Source organism: Cygnus atratus, chromosome Z (genome assembly GCF_013377495.2).
Source record: "Cygnus atratus isolate AKBS03 ecotype Queensland, Australia chromosome Z, CAtr_DNAZoo_HiC_assembly, whole genome shotgun sequence".
Taxonomy (NCBI): domain Eukaryota; kingdom Metazoa; phylum Chordata; class Aves; order Anseriformes; family Anatidae; genus Cygnus; species Cygnus atratus.
Window position 1 is genome coordinate 62,301,602 of NC_066396.1, and position 18,592 is coordinate 62,320,193.

At 34.8% G+C, this 18,592-nt stretch overlaps 1 protein-coding gene across 1 annotated transcript in view; it reads left to right on the forward strand.

Annotated features, from left to right (window-relative positions):
- YTHDC2 (YTH N6-methyladenosine RNA binding protein C2) overlaps positions 1 to 18,592 on the forward strand; it is a 30,918-nt gene that overhangs the window by 1,937 nt on the left and 10,389 nt on the right. Inside the window, exons 3-22 of the mRNA XM_035562605.2 lie at positions 1,281 to 1,477; positions 3,241 to 3,440; positions 4,050 to 4,216; positions 5,608 to 5,710; positions 6,951 to 7,107; positions 8,603 to 8,710; positions 9,783 to 9,931; positions 10,517 to 10,652; positions 11,113 to 11,239; positions 12,301 to 12,366; positions 13,286 to 13,464; positions 13,642 to 13,738; positions 13,825 to 13,912; positions 13,999 to 14,079; positions 14,968 to 15,050; positions 16,122 to 16,227; positions 16,347 to 16,466; positions 16,782 to 17,054; positions 17,533 to 17,659; positions 18,170 to 18,375. Of these exons, the coding sequence (XP_035418498.1) occupies positions 1,281 to 1,477; positions 3,241 to 3,440; positions 4,050 to 4,216; positions 5,608 to 5,710; positions 6,951 to 7,107; positions 8,603 to 8,710; positions 9,783 to 9,931; positions 10,517 to 10,652; positions 11,113 to 11,239; positions 12,301 to 12,366; positions 13,286 to 13,464; positions 13,642 to 13,738; positions 13,825 to 13,912; positions 13,999 to 14,079; positions 14,968 to 15,050; positions 16,122 to 16,227; positions 16,347 to 16,466; positions 16,782 to 17,054; positions 17,533 to 17,659; positions 18,170 to 18,375 (2,770 nt within the window). The remainder of the gene's footprint in view (positions 1 to 1,280; positions 1,478 to 3,240; positions 3,441 to 4,049; positions 4,217 to 5,607; positions 5,711 to 6,950; positions 7,108 to 8,602; positions 8,711 to 9,782; positions 9,932 to 10,516; positions 10,653 to 11,112; positions 11,240 to 12,300; positions 12,367 to 13,285; positions 13,465 to 13,641; positions 13,739 to 13,824; positions 13,913 to 13,998; positions 14,080 to 14,967; positions 15,051 to 16,121; positions 16,228 to 16,346; positions 16,467 to 16,781; positions 17,055 to 17,532; positions 17,660 to 18,169; positions 18,376 to 18,592) is intronic.

An 18,592-nucleotide genomic window follows, 5' to 3' on the forward strand; every position in this document is an offset into this window, starting at 1 on the left:
TCTTGTGGACAGTTGTGGTGGGTTGACCTTAGAATAGCAGCCAGGTTCCCACTATACCTCTCTCTCACTTCCCCACCTCACTGGGAAGGTGTAGAAAATACAATGAAAAGATTTGTGGGTTGAGGTAAGGACAGGGAGATCACTCACTGATTATTGTCACAGGTAAAATCAACTCAACTTGGGGAAGATGATTTTATTGTCAATTAATAACAGAGTAAGGCAGTGAGAACTAAAACTAAAAATCCTTTCCCTGCCATGCTCCTCCTTCTGCCTCCTATCTCTGAGTGCAGGAGGATGAGGAGTGGGGGCTGTGGTCAGTCCATGACTTTTCATCTCTGCTGCTCCTTCCTCCTCACGCTCTTCTCCTTTCCTAGTGTGGGGTCCCTCCCATGCTGTACAAATCCTTGATGAACTGCTACGACACGGGCTTCTCATGGGCTGCAGTTCTTTCATACCAGGGGGTGCAGTCCTTCGGGAACAGACTTCTCCAGCATGGGTGCATAATGTGCACCCATGTGCAGTTCTTGCTGGAAACCTGCTCCTCGGGGGGCTCTCCATGGGCTGCAGCCTCCTCCAGGCCACATCCACCTGCTCCACCGGGGACTCCTCCACACAGGGGGGCTGCAGCGTGGAGATCTGCTCCATGTGGGACACATGGGCTGCAGGGGGACAGCCTGCTCCACCAGGGGCCTCTCCACAGTATGCCACAGGGGAACTGCTGCTGCGTGCCTGGAGCACCTCCTGCCCTCCTCTGCACAGGCCTTGGGGGCTTAAAGGCTGGTTCTCACCCCTCGCTCCCAGCTGCTGTTTTTCTGCTTGCTTTTCTGTTACTTCTATTTGTTAATTTTTAACTTCTAAGTCTCTTTTCTATCTAGAAAGCATTTTCGTGTAATACCTCTCAGTATCGATTGATACAATGATTGGCGGAATTCACTATCTTTTGGGAAGCAAATGTAGCGATCAACTTCAAAAAAAAAATGTAGCAGAACAGGATTACATTATGGAGCCCGAATTGTAATGTGCTTGGGCATAGGCATCCAAAGCCTGCAGTGTCTCTGCACTATTGCCTTATGGTAATAGTGGGAGGCTTTGGTGTTGGATGCTGAGGATGCTTCTCTTACTTTGATGTGTGTTATGTGGCAAAGGACGCTATTTGGAAATTTCTAGTTATAACCTTTTATTTGAAACTAATCTTACAGCTATCTTGAAAGAATTACAGTGAAATACCATAGTGTAGAGGTAGATAAGTTACTTATTCATATTTTTTTTTCCTCTCCCAGAAAAGGACCAAATCGATACCTGACTGTAAGGAAGAAAGATGGATCAGAAGTATCTCATGCAGTAATGACTTGTTGTTTGAGTCCAACGACAAAACATGCCATTCAGAGATTGATTCAGAGATTTCCTGTCACAAATAAAGAACGAACAGAACTTCTGCCAAAGACTGAGCGAGGAAATGCATTTACTGTGGAAGCTGGTAAGTACAATGTATCTGACGTGGACTTGTGCATCAGTATTGCTTAGGGGAGAAAAAAACCCACATGAACACAACACCGCAACCTAGCCACACAAAACCACATTGATTTCAGTCTCCTCTTGCATCCCAATGGAGAGACCTCTCCCTGGATGAAGTTGTTAATTGTCTTGATCTTCAATTCTTAATTCAATTCTTAATACTGCATGGCTTCAGACTGGTTTAATGAGGAAGTATTACTGAGGCAATCGTGCCATGCACATTCTGATGTTTCGCTTGTGCAGAGTTAATTTTGAATCTTTTAGCCACTTCAGACCAAATTCTTACAAGTTCTGTGAAGTGGAACTGAAGAGAGAAATGCTACGAAGTCCACTGTGTAAGAATAGCTTGTGAGAAAATGAGGTTGTTTGTTCTGCTCATAGAAATTCCTATTCTTGATAACACAAGTTTAATTTTGTCTTGTCTTCTAGCAGTAAACGTGTTTCCAAAGAGCTTACTGTCCAGACTTTTTGATTACCAGAACATCAAAGAGTCCACTGGAAGACATGCTTCTGATATAATGCTTTTTTTTTATTAAAAAAAAAAAATCCTTTGAATAAGGTTATTGCTTTAACAATTGTATTTCTGTGCACAAAGGTGTGCAAAGGTGTGGTGCACTTCTACCAATATGGGTAGAATTGGAAAATAGCCTATTTCAGTGGGTATTTCAGATTTATGATGGTTCATGCTCCAAGTGGTTTCTTTTCAAGTTTTCTTTAAATGATGTTTTAGTTCTACAGTTTTTGACTGTAATCTGTTAGCCTATGTCTGTCTTGGTAAGACGATGCTTCTTGTAATGTAATCTGTCCAACACGTTTAGTACATGCCATTGAATTTACAGCAAGCTTTTCATTCTTCTGGAAAAAAAAAAGGGATTTTAGAACAGCATTTACAATGCTGAATTCGAAGTAATTACTTCTGAATGTATGCAGCTTCTCTGAATACTTATGCATTTCCTTCTAATACATGGTAATGTTATATTTGGGTCTAGGGTTCTAGATACAGTGTAGTTGACTTCTGTTACTTAAGATCAATCTTGCAGACTAGAATATCAAGTTATATAGAACTTACTGATAGGAGGTAATAGAAGACCAGGCAGAATGAAAGATTGGATATGAATCACTGCCGAGTTACTTCTTCTCAGAAGTAATTTTTCAAGGCCAGGCTGGATGTGGCTCTGGGCAGGCTGCTGTAGTGGTTGGCAACCCTGCCCAGAGCAGGGGGGGTTGAAGCTAGATGATCTTTAAGGTCTTTTTCAACCCAGGCCATTCTATGAAGTAATATTTTTCAGTTTGCAATAGCTTATTTCTCTTTATTTAACTATACAGTGAATATTTCTAGGCAAACTGTGGAGGTGTGAATGCGTAAACATGATAAAAGGGATAAGCAGATACACCAGGCTGTTTTTCTCAAGTTTAGTTTCTATTTCTTTTTGTTCTTCACGACATTTTTTGATTTCAAGTAAACTACTGGAAAAGTCTGCTTTTGTTTAAAACATTTGTGGAAGTAGTAACTCCTTTGAACAACATTTATTTCAAGCACCATAACAGAATACAGAACTATATACATGTCTTATAAATACATGATGGGTTCGTTGCTTTATCTGTAGGGATGCATACCAGGTCAGGAATGCTTCACCATCATACAGAAATGAACAATATTTTAATGACCTTCTTTGGTATATGTTTATTCATATGCATATCTAAACTGTTAAATTCTCTCCACAGAAAACAAAGAAGTCAACAAGACAAGTGGACGGCTTAACAGTGGTATTCCTCAGGTTCCCGTGAAAAGAGGGGAATCGGAGTTTGATTCTTTCAGGCAGTCACTGCCAGTTTTTGAAAAACAGGAGGAAATTGTCAAAATAATCAAGGAAAATACAGTTGTTCTAATTTTGGGAGAGACTGGATCAGGAAAAACTACTCAAGTATGTATATTTTTCTCTTAAAAAAAAAGTGTTTTTACAAAACTAACACAATTTTTATAACATGTAAGTAGTAAGGGATTTCTTTATTTGACTTTTCAGGCTTTTGTTTTCCTATATAGTAAAGTCTTTGTTTAAATTCACTTCTGTGCTTTTGAAATACTAAGTCAGCAGGTACTTATTAAAAGCGTAAATGGGTCTACGTAATTTTCTGATAGTTACTAGTTTTCATTAAAATAACTTAAATAATTGGTAAGAATGGAGCTATTATTTTGTTTAGTTCTTTTTCTTCTACAGCTAGTTCTGGTTTTAGTATCAAGAGTAGAATATTGTTATGATAAAAAGAAAGGTTGTTTACATCTATTTTTTATAGATTTCTCTGAAGTGTGACAGAAGGTTCAGCTTTTTTTTTTTTGTGAAGCAGATTACATTTCTAAGCTAATAATTTTTTCCTGTCTTTCTGACGTTTCAAGTACATTTCATATAGTAATTCTGTTGTGAATGCTCTTGCAACATCTCTAGTACTGAGATGCAGTTAAGTTCGTTCAGTGCAGTTAAAAAAACCCTGTAACTTCATCAAGCTAACGAGTAACTTGAAAACACTTCTTTTAGATTCCACAGTTCCTTCTTGATGACTGTCACAAAAATGGAATTCCCTGTCGTATATTTTGCACTCAGCCAAGACGTTTGGCAGCTATTTCTGTGGCTGAACGAGTGGCGGCAGAAAGAAGAGAAAAGATTGGCCAGACAGTTGGTTATCAGATCCGATTAGAAAGCAGGTACTAACAGTATTTCTTTGAGGCAATTGATCTTGTGTTGGTATCTTGAATCTTGTGTACATTGAAACTATAGTATATTGGGGATACAACCTAGTAAACAGCCAAGTGTATAAAATGTAGGTAGGATGTGCTATTTCAGGCAATGGAGTATTTACAAAAGACGGTTTTCCTCCTGTAGTCTGCAGTTCCACGTAGTAGGTTTTCTTACGTGTTTTGCAGGTGCATTCACTTGATTTCTGGGGGGAGAAGGAAACTTCTTTTATTATTTTCAGATCAAGTCTACATTTTCCTCTCCTTTTTTCTCCCCACATTTTGTCTTTTAATGTGCATAGGTCCAAAAGTTTTGCAAGCTTTAATGGTAGGTAGGAGGGCCAGTATGCATTAAGGAGGGCTTTATAATGACAGTTTATAGGGGATTTAAAAAGGGAAAGTAAAATAACAAAATATTAATGATGAAGCTGATCATTATTTACTCTAAGATGGACCTAAAGAACTATTGGAAGCAGTGTGGAAAATCTTCCTTAAAAAGAATAAATAGGATTCTCAAAAGAAAGGACAAAAGAGAGAGAGGGCATTATTTCCAACATTGGGTAAAAAGGGGGCTGTGTATGGCAACACAGGTGTTTTATAGTTTTAATTTTATGAAGTATTAGATAGCAATGATGATTTCTAGAAGAGGCTGCTGGAGAGAAATCCATTTTGGAATATTGAATCCTTGAAATTAGTATGATGTAGGACGATTTTTGAAAAGCAGGATGATTTCCAAACTTAGAAAGTATATGATAAGTAGTAAGTTCACATGCTGTCAAAAAAAGAACTCTAGAGTATGATAGCGAGGAATTTTTCAGAACTTAAGCTGGCAGTACTGGAGAAAGCAGTGGCAACTGCTGTCTTACTTGTACAGCTAACTCTGTCATGGGTACTAGAACAGTAGCTTTTACAGATCGTGAAACTCTTTAAGAGAAAAAATGATTCATTTGAAAGAATTTCATCTGATTCAGTCAGGTATAGTCAAATGCAAATAGTTCAGTACAAGCATGTTGAAAAATTGGAACTTGTTTTTGCGAAGCAATCCACACTGAATTTTCCACTAAACTAGACAATAGAGAGGTTCTCAAGATTTTTTCATTTGTTCCTATATTTATTTAAACGTGAATCTCACTTTGCTAATGAATCCACTGTCTGAAGTTTTGGTTTATAAGCACCAACATTCTGTAGGCACTCCCTGGGAATAGGCATAGTTTTAAACTATGAATTCTTTTGTGAGAAGACTGTAGTCTAATTCCACTTTTGGTGAGTAGCTGTTCAATACTTTAATTTCCAGTAATGAAAAGATAACATGCATTTAAATGGTGTAAAAGACTGAAGTATCTTTATGAACTCTTCAATAGGGTTTCTCCAAAGACACTGTTAACATTTTGCACTAATGGCATACTACTTCGCACACTAATGACAGGAGACAGTACTCTATCAACAGTGACGCATGTTATTGTGGTAAGAATCCTGTTTTTCATGTGAGATGGAACAACATGCATTGATAATTGAAGATGAGATCCTAGTTTTCTTAATCCTAGTATATGAAGTGTTTTTGTTTGGGCAGAATCTGAATTAACATGATGATTACCATGACTTTTTTTTCTAGTTAACTAAGCCTATTTTAACATGTGTATATATATATATTTTTTTTTTTTTGTAAAAGTATCTTATTGTAAGTTCATGCCAATGATTAATTAAGGTATTATGAAGCAGTTGTGGAGTACAGAGCTCAATTTTTTTCCTAAATTCCTCTGTCAGAAAGCAGAAAAGCCTTTAGGCTTATGTGGATATGATTCATTATGATTCTGTTAGAATTTCTTGTATTATATACTACTTATTGCAGTAGTTATTTTTGTAGTCTGTTTGTTAGTACAAATGTTTTCAAAATAAGGAGTAGTATTAACTTTCAGCAAATTACCAAGGTGTTTTTTTGACTGTGATTATTTCCATTATGGAGATTTAGAACTCAGTGAACCTGCATATTTAATCATCTTGCAAGATTTTTCTCTATTTCTGAAAACAGGAAAAAATAAAAATAATTTTAGGTACTTGCCTGTTTAATGGAAGTATGAGAATTTATATAATTTTGACTTCAGCTTAAAAATGTTGTGTTTGGGTTCCTGCTTGATAAATTAATAATGTGGAACAATTCATTAATAATTTGGAAGATAAATAAATAATGTGGAAGAAAATGGGAAGAAAAACTGACAAAATACTTTAATCAGCTGTATACCTTTATTCACGTTAAGCTTTCTACATGACTTAATTTTTCTGGTTGTGTGGTATCATATATTTCTTCAAATGCTCATAAATTCTGAAGTGAGAGTTTATTAAAATAAGATGTAGGAACAGTGGTTCTTGTCAGTATCTTGGAGATGAGATTCATTCAAATAGAAGAGTTTCAGAAGTTCACTTCAGCTTCTGAAATCAAGCTGTCTGTGGCTTATGCATTAACAGCACAATCTGCTCTGATGATACTGTTGTGAAACTTTGGAAAAGTTTTTGCCTTCTGGATACTTTTTAAAAAAAATTGTTAGATAAGCTATTTAGAATACTATATTTTAATGTATCCTTAATGTACAAATTGTACAAATGTATGTACAAATGAATGATATATTTTTGTTTAAGAAGTTCATATTTGTGAAAGGTTATAATCTTAGATCTGTGGTGTTTATCTGTTGGTTTCTTTTTGTTTTAGGATGAAGTACATGAGAGGGATAGATTCAGTGACTTCTTGTTAATAAAACTGAGAGATGTATTGCAGAAACAGAGTAATTTAAAACTAATAATTTCCAGTGCTGCTCTCGATGCGAATCTCTTTATTAGGTATTTTGGAAGTTGCCCCGTAATACACAGTAAGTATTTTTGTAAACTCTGAAATTTGAGTATACCTGCCTTGAATTTATAGGTCTTACTAAACCATAGCAAAGCATTCTGAGCAAGGGAACATGAACAGTGAGTGAGAATTAGAACAATGTTTGTCCTTTTGTTTTGTTTTGCCCTTTTCTTAAACTGTTTGCAGCTATTTCAGAATGAAGTATTTTATCACAGGGAGTATGGTAAGCGCAGGAGTGTCCTATTGTGATGTTCAGTTCAAGCAAAGGAGAAGTTCTTAATGTACTGACTTCCAGGGTACAACTTCCTGGAGGCAGGAATCTAGAAATTACATGGGATTTCACTATCATTGAAATGTTTTTTGGAAGAAACCTCAATTATGTTGTGTGGTTTTCCACTTTACTCTTCTTGCAGCTTCCTGTTAATTTAAATCAATATATTTATGCAGAAAATAGATACCTCTCTTTAGTTTACCTCAGTGGTTATACTTTGACTACATACTACTAGTCTTCACAGGCTAATCACAATTTAAGATACTTTGCTTTTTGCATTTTTGAGAATTTAAAAGAAGAGGGCAGTTGTTTAGATAATGTATCTGTTAACGTAATAAAAAAAGATTTGAACCTCCTTCAGTGATATAGACTATAAAACCCTGACCACAGCTACCAGCACTTTGTGGCTGTGGGTTCCTGTTGTATACGCAGTTTGTGAGCAGTGTGAGAGGCCTTCTCCCTGACAGCTTTTAAAGATAAGTTCAAGCTGGTTCTTTCTGAAGAAGAGAGAAGTTTTGGGTAGTTGAAACTTGTCTATGGCAAATGTCTGCTAAGGGACCAGAAATTAAAATCTAGAGAATGTTTTCCTTTGAAAAAGGATCCTTTCATGTCTGTTAGAATGGTCTAGAAAATGGTGATATTGAAAAACAAATCAGGGTAGATTATTAGGAGATAAAGACCATTTGGAATATCTCACTTGTTATAACTTAGCAAAAAAAAGGCTGAAGTGATTAAAGAAATTGAGGGAAGAAGTACATCTCATATTTCTTGGGAAAAAAAAACACATTTCAATACAAAATGACAACCTTCTTGTGGGATCTTGCACCAAAGCTACATTACTGCTATGTTTGTAATTCAGATGGCAGTCTTACACAGTGAATTCTTTAACACTAAATGGAAAAAGGTTATTTTCTTTTTCTCGATTTGATAAAATTGCAATGAGTAAACTGTCAAATGCATATATCTTTCCTTAATGCTTTGATAGCATCAAAGAGGTTAATGAAAAACAATGTACCCAGCTGACATTCCCATTTTAAATCTTGTTTTGTTTTGTGGCTCAGTAATCTTAAGAAAGCGAAATCCTGGTGAAGATAGTCTTACAGAATTTGTCAAGGAAAGTAATAATTCCTTAAACCAGGCCCTTCTAATTTTTAATTGACTTTTTACAAAAACACTTGTTTGATTAAGATGGTCAATGGAACTAGAAAGTACTTAATACTTTATGAATTATCTGTATTTTCAGTACAAGGAAGGCCTTTTGAAGTTAAAGAGATGTTTTTAGAGGACATTTTACGAAGCACTGGATATACAAACAAAGAGATGGTAAAGTACAGAAAGGAGAAACAGCGAGGTTGGTATACATCTTAATTGTGAGGGTGGGCAATGAGGCTCATTGAGTGTTTCAGCTATTAAATAGGATGATTCGATGTGTTAAAGTTCCAAAGCTGGAACATTAAGTAAGGCATGATTAGATAACACTTACTATCTTTAACCTCCTAGTGTTTAGTTACTGATTAAAAAAAAAATCTAATTTCCTTTCAATAGTTGTATACTTCTGGCTTTCAGTTTTTAGATGTTTTATTTTTCCTAAATATTATGATATTTAATAATATAATTTTTAATTGCATGTAGAATACAGAAGCAAAAGACAGTATGTTGATTTTTTTGGGTACAAATTAAAAAAGTCCCGCGCTCTTTAATGACTGCAATTATATCTTCCAGAGAAGTGGTTCAGATTTTCACTGCTTTCTTCAGGCATGGGTATATTTAATAAATATTAACCCAGAGACATTATCTTGCTTGAACTTAATATAATTGTCTTAAAATTGATTAAGTAGATATATTTTTTTTGAGAAAAGTTTTCCTAACAACTTAATGATTCCAGTGTCTTTAGGAAAAAAACAAAACAAAAACCAAAAAAAATGAATCTGTAACATACAATCAGAACTGTATATTTATTGTGTTGCTCAGCTTCAATTCCAATGGATAGCAAAGTTCACTTAAAAGAGCGATGTCCTTTACTATTTCTTCTATTTGTATGCAAAAAGTAGTTGTTACATGTAGGAGCTATTTCACTTTCCTCTGGTTCTTCTGTTCTGGAGAAAAATCTGGACTTAATTGTGTAGAAAATACTTCCTTAGAGAACTCCTTTGAATGCATTTGAGTTGGAATACTGATGACTTACCAGTAACACCCAAATGATTTTTTTTTTACCTTATTCTTAGAGCAGACATTTATAATAATATACTTTGGGTGCCCTTAATCACAGAATTTATCTTGAACTGGTACCAGCATTCTCAATTGAATAAAAGAGAATGCAATAGGTAAAACTTTATGACTTGATGTAACTATTTTATAACCAAAACCAATGAATGATTAAAGTGATTGTAAAACCTCTTTTGGAAATATCTTACACCTTCTAGAAGAAAAACAGCAAAGTACTCTTACTGAGTGGTATTCTGCTCAAGAAAATAGTAGCAAGCCAGAGTCTCAGAGACGAAGATCTGTTCCAAATCTATCTGAAGAGTATAATCTGATGGATGATGGGGGTGACACAGTATTTAATCAACAGGTAAGTTTTTCCTTTTGTTGGAAGAGATGTTTTAAATTTGTAATATAGTTATCCATTTAAAAACTGGTTTATAAAGGTAATGGGAGAATCAAGTACCATTCACTGTAGGAGAAGATTTTGTCTGAAACCATTTAAGGAACCTGAGTGTGCACAAGTCCATGGGACCTGATATGATGCATACAGGGGTCATGAGGAAACTGGCAGATGAAATTGCTAAGACATTATTCTTTGAAAAGTCATGGCAGTCTGGTAGAGTTCCCAGTAACTTGAAAAGGGGAAACGTAACTCCTACTTTTTAGAAGGATATTAATGTTACACATTTTTTCTTTTTATTAGGATGAACTATTCTAGAATGTAGCCCAAGTATGCTTATCCATTATGATGATTTTACATATTTTTTTAGATTGAGTGGATAGTGTTTTCAGTACTTGCATGTGATACTTCAAATACTTTTACTGATCACTGAATGCTTGTTGTTTCTCAAAAAACCTGATAGAATACTTAGCAATTCGTATATGAGTATAAAGACAAAAGAACTTTTCAAAGAGATTCGTCATTTTAATTCTGTTTTTTTTTTTTCTTCAGACTGAAAAAGATGCAAATTGTCTTGAACCATGGCTAATAAAGGAGATGGATTCTTGTCTTTCTGACATCTGGTTGCATAAAGATATTGATTCCTTTGCTCAGGTGTTCCATCTCATTTTAACTGAAAACATTAGTGGTAAGTTGCTTCTGATTATTTTGTTTCACAAGAAAAAAACAACCATGAAATGACTTGATTTTCTGTGATTTTGTTACCTCAATTCTCAAATGTTTTTTTTGAATTCTGATGCTGATTCAAAAAAAAAAAAAGCCTAGCAGACTTAATCAGTTGTGTACTTATTTGTTATCGTACTCGTTTTGAAGTATTATATTATATATATGTTATTATATATATGTTTTATATGTATTATATGTTATTATATGTTATTACATGTATTATATGTTGTTATATGTGTGTTATAATATTATATATATTATATATGTTTTTGCTGTTTCAGAAACATTCTAAATTTACATGAATTGACTGATAGGATGAAGTGAAGAAATAAATTCTTGTTGGGCTGGGTTTTGAGAGTCATATTCATATTTTGCTTAGAAGAAAAATTGTGTACTTTTTTGCTAATTTTTGTACTTCTCAGTTGATTATAGGCACAGTGAAACCAGTGCAACTGCACTAATGATTGCTTCAGGGAGAGGCTTCCTGAGTCAAGTAGAACAACTGATCAGTATGGGAGCAAGTATCCACTGCAAATCATCCAATGGCTGGTAAAAACAAACAGATAAACTGAAAAAAACCCAACAACTTATATCTCAATATAAAAATGATAAAACTTAAAAAACATATCAGAGCTCTTAATTTACTAATTTATCAGAATATTGCAAGTGGTAATGAGTTTTGACAGTCTAAAGAATTTCTAATTTCTGTTCCATTACATTGTTTTCTGTAAATTCTAAATTAAATTCTCAATTAAATGGTCTTGAATGCAGGATGTACTATATTCCTGCTTTCAAGGAACCTGATTTAACCTACTGTTAGGAAAAGTTAGGAATCTTTCCTCACTTGGTTGATTGAATTAGACCCAAAATGTTTGGCGGCTCAAATTATAAGAGAGTAAACTATACTGGATTAAAACAAAAAAATTATCCTGCAGGTGCAAAGATCTTTGCAGTGTTACAGTTGCAAGAATGTTCTGTTGGGTAGGAAAATCCCTGTTAATCTCTTAAAAAAATTAATAAAAAATTAGATTTTGGTGACTATAAATCTATCTTTGGATAACTGGGAACTACTATAAATCACTGTAGTGTAGAAGGATAAGAATAGGGATTCCAGGGGGCTGATCTTTGAAGAACTCGAGAAGGAATGCAGTTTGAAAGGAAAACAGAATGTGAGGAGGATGACTTCCACAAGGTATCAGAGCCCAGTAGTTTTACACATTTTGGAGAAAAACACCTGGGGTATGACTTCTCAGAATTATTTAAAGGACCAGGTAAAAGGCTGCTATAAAAAGGCATAGTTTAGCTGTGCACATTTGTGACACTCCTTCAAAAAACAAACCATTCTTCCTACTCCTTTCCCTTTGCAGGTACTTCTGTGTAGAGATACCATTTTACTTGGTAAAGAATTGCAGCTATATAAAAATTGTGAAACTATTTATTATACGTGTTTTTACAAGTTGCTAATCCATCAGTAATGACACTGCTTAAATGGTAATGCAGAAATGATAGAACAGTGCAGTGCAGCGTGTCAGTTGTCTTCTCACATAAGGTGCTACTCATATGTATCTTGTGAAGAGAAAATAATAAAGACCATTATGCAACTCTTTAAGGATGGCTTTGGACTGGGCTAAGCATTTTGGGCAGACGGAGGTTGTTGACCTGTTGGAATCCTACAGGTAAGCTATAACTACTTTGCAAAAACAGTTGTTTAACTTGGTACATGGATGTTTGTGTTTTGCCACCTTTTAATCAGAACAGTTTTGTGTACTCTAAAATTTGGCCTAGAGGGATTTGTTTTGAGAGTAGAAGCATTCTGAAAAGATGTTGTTTATGATGCTGAATAGAAACTTTTGTAGTGATTGCACAATTCCTGGGATAAATATAGTTCTGGTGGTATAGGAACTCTTTTATATCATTAGCCTTTATTGTCATTTTATAACACAACAGGAATGTCAGTGCCTAGTCTTGATGTGATTATAGTAACTTACATAAATATGGAGGAGGTACTGATTCTATACCATGTTTTCAAAATAAGCATCTTAAATGAAAATAGTGCAAATGGCATCTTTTTTTTCTGTGCATTATTGATACATGATATACCCATATTTAAAGAAACATTGTATGCAGGTAACATGTAGGCCAGTACATTAAAGAACTGTTTGATGTTTAACTCACAGGAAATAGTTACAGTTCTGTAGACTTATATTGTTATAATTTGTCTTTGTGTAGTTTCTTAATGTAGTTATTGCTTAAATTTCATGGTAGGGAAGTTTTTGGAAGACACGTTCTTCTAAATGTTTTCCCTTTAGCGCAAAAAACAAACTAGGTAACCTCCAGTTCTTCCCAGTTTGCTTATGGTCATGTTTCAATGAAGTACAGTAACTCTAATGCTAAAAATTAGAGTTGCATGCTTTGCAGGGTTAGCATGTAAGTCAGTCAACAGTAATAGTATTGTGGACATGCTGTTCTTCTGCACTTTAAACTTACACATTGGACACAGGTCATCATCTTAGTCTGGATCTAAATTTGAGTTGATGGCTGAATGCAAACTTGAAGTAAACAACATTGACCCTTGCCTATATTTGTATGTTTTAGTGCATCAGTGGAATTCGGAAATCTGGATGAAAGTTCCCTCGTTCAATCAAGTGGTAATGACCTTGGAGCAGAGGACAGAGAATTGTTGAAAGCTTATCATCACAGTTTTGATGATGAAAAGGTGGATCTGGACCTGATTATGCACTTACTTTATAACATCTGTCATAGTTCTGATAGTGGTAGGTATATATACACAGTCCTATATAACTGCTGTGGATTCAGCTTCTGATTATTTGTGCTCTTTTTTCAGTAATACCAAAAACCTTCTGGGTAGTTGAATGCATGTTACTGAAGTGTATTTTTGCATATTTGAAGTGAATTTGTTTTTTAACTCTATAAATCAACTCTTTTTGTAGGAGCAATTTTAATATTTCTTCCTGGATATGATGAGATAGTTAGCTTGAGGGACTGTATTCTTTTTGATGACAAGAGATTTGCTGATAATGCTCACAGGTAAAACCTTTTATTTCAATGGTTGTATTGAGGTTTTTATTGTTTCTTTTAAAGATCCTTAAAAAGTACTCCTTGTCATTCATTAGGTATCAAGTTTTCATGCTTCATTCAAATATGCAGACTTTGGATCAGAAGAAAGTGCTTAGAAGTCCACCTTCTGGTGTTCGCAAAATAGCAAGTATCAGATGACTTCTTCACATATTATATTGATCTATGTAGTCTTTACTTTTACAGTTACTATAATCTTTTTTTACTTGCAGATTCTTTCTACTAATATTGCAGAAACCAGCATCACAGTTAATGACGTTGTATTTGTCATTGACTCAGGCAAGATGAAAGAGGTATGATTGACTTCAACTTTCTTTGGGAAGTAAAATTTTTAAGATTATTCTAAAATACTAATATACCATAAATTTTGGAGAAATTAATTTTTGAGAGCTAGTATATGTCAAGTAATAAAACTCCCTGTGAAGTTCTGGCATTCTTTATGACAAGTACTGTAAACAGCTGTTTAAAAACCCTGGAAAAGTTACTGCAGGCTACTGTATATGAAAATAACTTAGCACTTCTGTTTGATTTTTAAAGAAAGTCTATCAGCTTAGAACCCCATCTTCCTGAGAGTTAAACAACACTGGAAGTTCCCTCTTTCATGTTATTCTGTCTAGACCAGTTCTAATCCAATGCAAAGTTTTCAGACACTCTTTTTGATACGCTGAATGCCCCCCTCACTAATTACTTCTGTGAGAAACATGAGAACTTACAGTAATGAGGCAGTTCAAGACTTACTGTATGATGTAGAAAATCAAATTGGATTTCATGGGAGATATACGCACCAAATTTATCAAGTTTTCATGGTACTACAATTGTTTTGTATTTCTGCACCAAATGCAGGAAAAGTGGGACACAATTTCCAAGTGAGGGAAAGAGTAAAACTTTATTGCATATAATAACATATTTTTACTTCATGATACTTCAAAACACAACTCATATCACTTACTGATTAACACTATTGAGTAGGAAAACTTCTGATTTAGAAAACTGTAGTGCAAAGATACTGCAAACGAGGTAGCATAACTTTACTTCCAACTAAGTCCTTTAGAACATGATTTTATGCCAAAAATGTTGGTACTTAATATTATTTTTTATAGATCTTCTATTGATGATTGAAATCATTAATAATTTTTATTTCATGTACTCTGTTCAATCTTTATTTTCCTTTTCTTTTGTAGAAATCTTTTGATGCACTGAGTTGTGTTACAATGCTAAAAACTGTGTGGATTTCAAAAGCTAGTGCCATCCAGAGAAAAGGCAGGTAATAAATGCTTCATGCAGGTTTTTATCATGCAAACATCCACCATCCTGTATGGTAAGGATAAAGTACACAATCTAAGAGGAGCCATGCTGGGTAACATTACTACATTAGTCCAGTATAAAGTTTGACTATGGCCAGTAAGTCTCTGAAGAAAAGTAAGGGTCAGCATGTAGTTCCTTGGAGTAATTTCCCCAAGTCCTAGAAAAATGTGACTTAGCTCCCAGAACTTACAGTAGGCTTGTTTTTTCTTCTTCCCCCATGAAACTGTTCACTACCAGCACCCACTGTACCCTGTTAGGTATTTCACAACTTAACCTATATTACCTCTGGGCAAAGGGCTGCCTACCAGTTTTTGCTTGATGCCCCTTCATGCCTATATTAGAAGAGACATTGAACAGTGATTTCTTACTTCTTCCAAACTATTTGTGACTTTACAGGGCTCTGTCATTCTTGTCGACACTGGGTGAAGGCTAAGTGTTTTGTGGCAACCAGTGTTTGCTTCTATAATATTGGCATTAACTTTCAGGAATCTTAGTGTGCATGTAAGCATTTGCTTTCTTTGTCCCCTCATTTTTAAGTAGTTTGGTCTTGGTTCTACCTTTTACTCCTGGAAAAACTTCCAGCTCCTTGGGGATTGTGAGGAGGTTTAAGAGAGGAAGAAATGAAGTCTCTTATATTCTTTATAGCAAAAACAGTAATATTTGGATTGATCTTAGGTTAGTAAAAAAAAACAAAAAAACAAAACACCAACCAACCACCACCAACACAACAAAAACAAATAAATAAACACAAACACTCATCACTTTGTTTGGGCCTTGTTTTTGTGTCTCCAAGTCTTTCAATGTTTGGCATAAAATTATAGTAACAAATTTCCGTACTGAAAAACAGTCTGCGTTCTGAAAGATTCTTACTTCACATGTGAGAATTAGGATTAACAGAATTATCTTTTTATTAGATCTGCTTCTACAGAAAATTCCTATTCTAAGTTTGTGTTGTTTATGTATGTGTGTGATTTTTGTGTTTTTTTTTAAAGATGTAATTATTAACAACTTCCCATATTTTATTTTCAAGGGCTGGGCGCTGTCAGCCTGGAGTCTGCTTCCGTCTCTTCAGCAGGCTCAGATTTCAGCATATGTTGGAATTTCAGACTCCAGAACTTCTACGAATGCCACTTCAGGTGCTTGTTCAGTTATAATTTATAACTTAAAAAAAATGTATTATCAAACTATACTACCAATTCCAAGAGTTGTTTTCATACAATCTTAATTTTATCTTTTTTATGTTTCTAACTTGTAGGAGCTTTGTTTACACACAAAACTGCTGGCTCCAATTAATTGTCCAGTTGTTGACTTTCTTATGAAAGCTCCTGATCCTCCACCGGCTTTAATTGTGAGAAATGCTGTGCAAATGCTTAAGGTCAGCAGAAGTATAGATTTAGATGGAATTGTATTTGTTTCTATGTTTGTGGTGTGGCAGTATATCTTACTGAGTTTCATGTTTACTGTGGTTCTGTTTCTGTTTTCTTCTTGTTTGTGTGGATGATGTTTTAATATTGAAGGAAAAGAATGCTTAAAAATTTCATCTCAAAATTTAGACGGAGTTTGACTTGTATTCTTAGTATTCAGAACAAGTCCAGTTAATGTCCTGTATGTACCTTCTTTCTGCTTTTATTAGAAATTAATTTTGTCTGCTTCCCCTTTCCCCCTCTTTTTTTTTTTTTTTTTCAAACAGACAATAGATGCCATGGATACTTGGGAAGACCTCACTGAACTTGGTTATCATCTCGCTGAATTACCAGTAGAGCCACACCTTGGTAAAATGGTGTTGTGTGCTGTTGTTTTGAAGTGCCTGGATCCCATTCTTACTATTGCTTGTACTCTTGCATATCGAGACCCTTTTGTCCTACCTACACTGGCCTCTCAGAAGCGTGCAGCTATGCTGTGCAGAAAACGTTTAACTGCAGGAACATTTAGTGACCATATGGCATTTCTCAGGGCTTTCCAGGTATTATTTCTTCTTCAGAAAGAATACTAATCACAATAGATCATGTACTGAAGTAAATGATGTGCCTATAAAGTTGGATATAGAATGATAGATTGAGTAAGTTGTTAGATAATAAACTTTTTTTTTTGCCTACTGGCTTTCCTGTGTATTAAACTCATTAATAACTTTGTGAGGAAACATTTTCAGCTTTTTAATTTATATTTTTTAATCTGTCTAAATTCTAATCGTTCTAACAAAATGAGACTTCAAGTTATTGTAACAGGATATAAAATAACTTGGAGATACATTAAGTTAATTTAGAGAATTGGGTAAAGCTAATTTAGTAGTTAGCCAGAAAAAAAATCTGATTCGATGCATTTCAGTTTGAGAATTGTTTTGTCTTTGTTTTTCTATGTAAATGTTACTGTACTTGAAAAGTGCATTTTTTTGGTTTTTAGCTAATCAAATCTAAAAGTAAATGTAAAAATACTCTTTACAGGCATGGCAGAAGGCACGGAGTGATGGCTGGGAGAGAGCCTTCTGTGAAAAGAACTTTCTTTCTCAAGCCACCATGGAAATCATCATAGGAATGAGAACACAATTGCTTGGTCAGCTTAGAGCTTCAGGTAAGTAGCTCAATTTTTGTAATGCACCATCTGAATCCAAAATAGTGTAAGTGTATATGGATTATAACAGGAATAACATTCACAGGTGTCATATTCCTTTACTAATTTGAAATAGACCAGTACACATCCATTCTGGTCATGGTGGAGATACCAAAGAGAGGAGGTGTTGCTGGAAAACAGAATCAGATGCTAATCTTACTGAAAGTACCCTTGTAGTTCTACATTCTGCTGGCTTTCATATGAAATATGACTTTCATATGAGAGAGAGGTTTCCTTGAATTTTTATGTTATGTTAATTTATTTCTGTATTAGATGTTTCTGTGCTTTAAGAACTAATTGCTTTTTGCGTTAGTACAAAGCACCTTATCAAGAAGGATTTTGGTCGAATAGTTTCTTCTTGGTGCTGTTAAGGCTGGCAGTGTGAAAAATGCAGCAAATGTATAGTGAGAAACAAAACTATGAATGTTAAATGCAATCCAGTGTACTACATCTGTCTTCTTCCTCGTTCAGGTTTTGTCAGAGCCCGAGGAGGAGCTGATATCAGAGATGTTAACACTAACTCTGAAAACTGGGCTGTAGTTAAAGCTGCCTTGGTAGCTGGGATGTATCCCAATCTAGTACATGCGGACAGGGAAAGCCTGGTTTTGACGGGACCAAAAGAGAAGAAAGTGCGTTTTCATCCTACCTCTGTTCTTAGCCAGACTCAGTATAAAAAGGTAAAATCTCTTACACTCTTTTGTCAAGTACGGATTCAAAGATATTCTACCAAATTTATGGAAGTTTTAGAAATGTCCTTTCATAGTTGTACTTTAAAAGTAGCATGCGTGTGCAAGTTACTAGACACTACAGTTTTAGGAAATATTTTTCCTGCTGGTTGATGAAACAAAGAATTAGAGTTGGTTTAGTTTTACAATATTTCACCCAAAATTAATT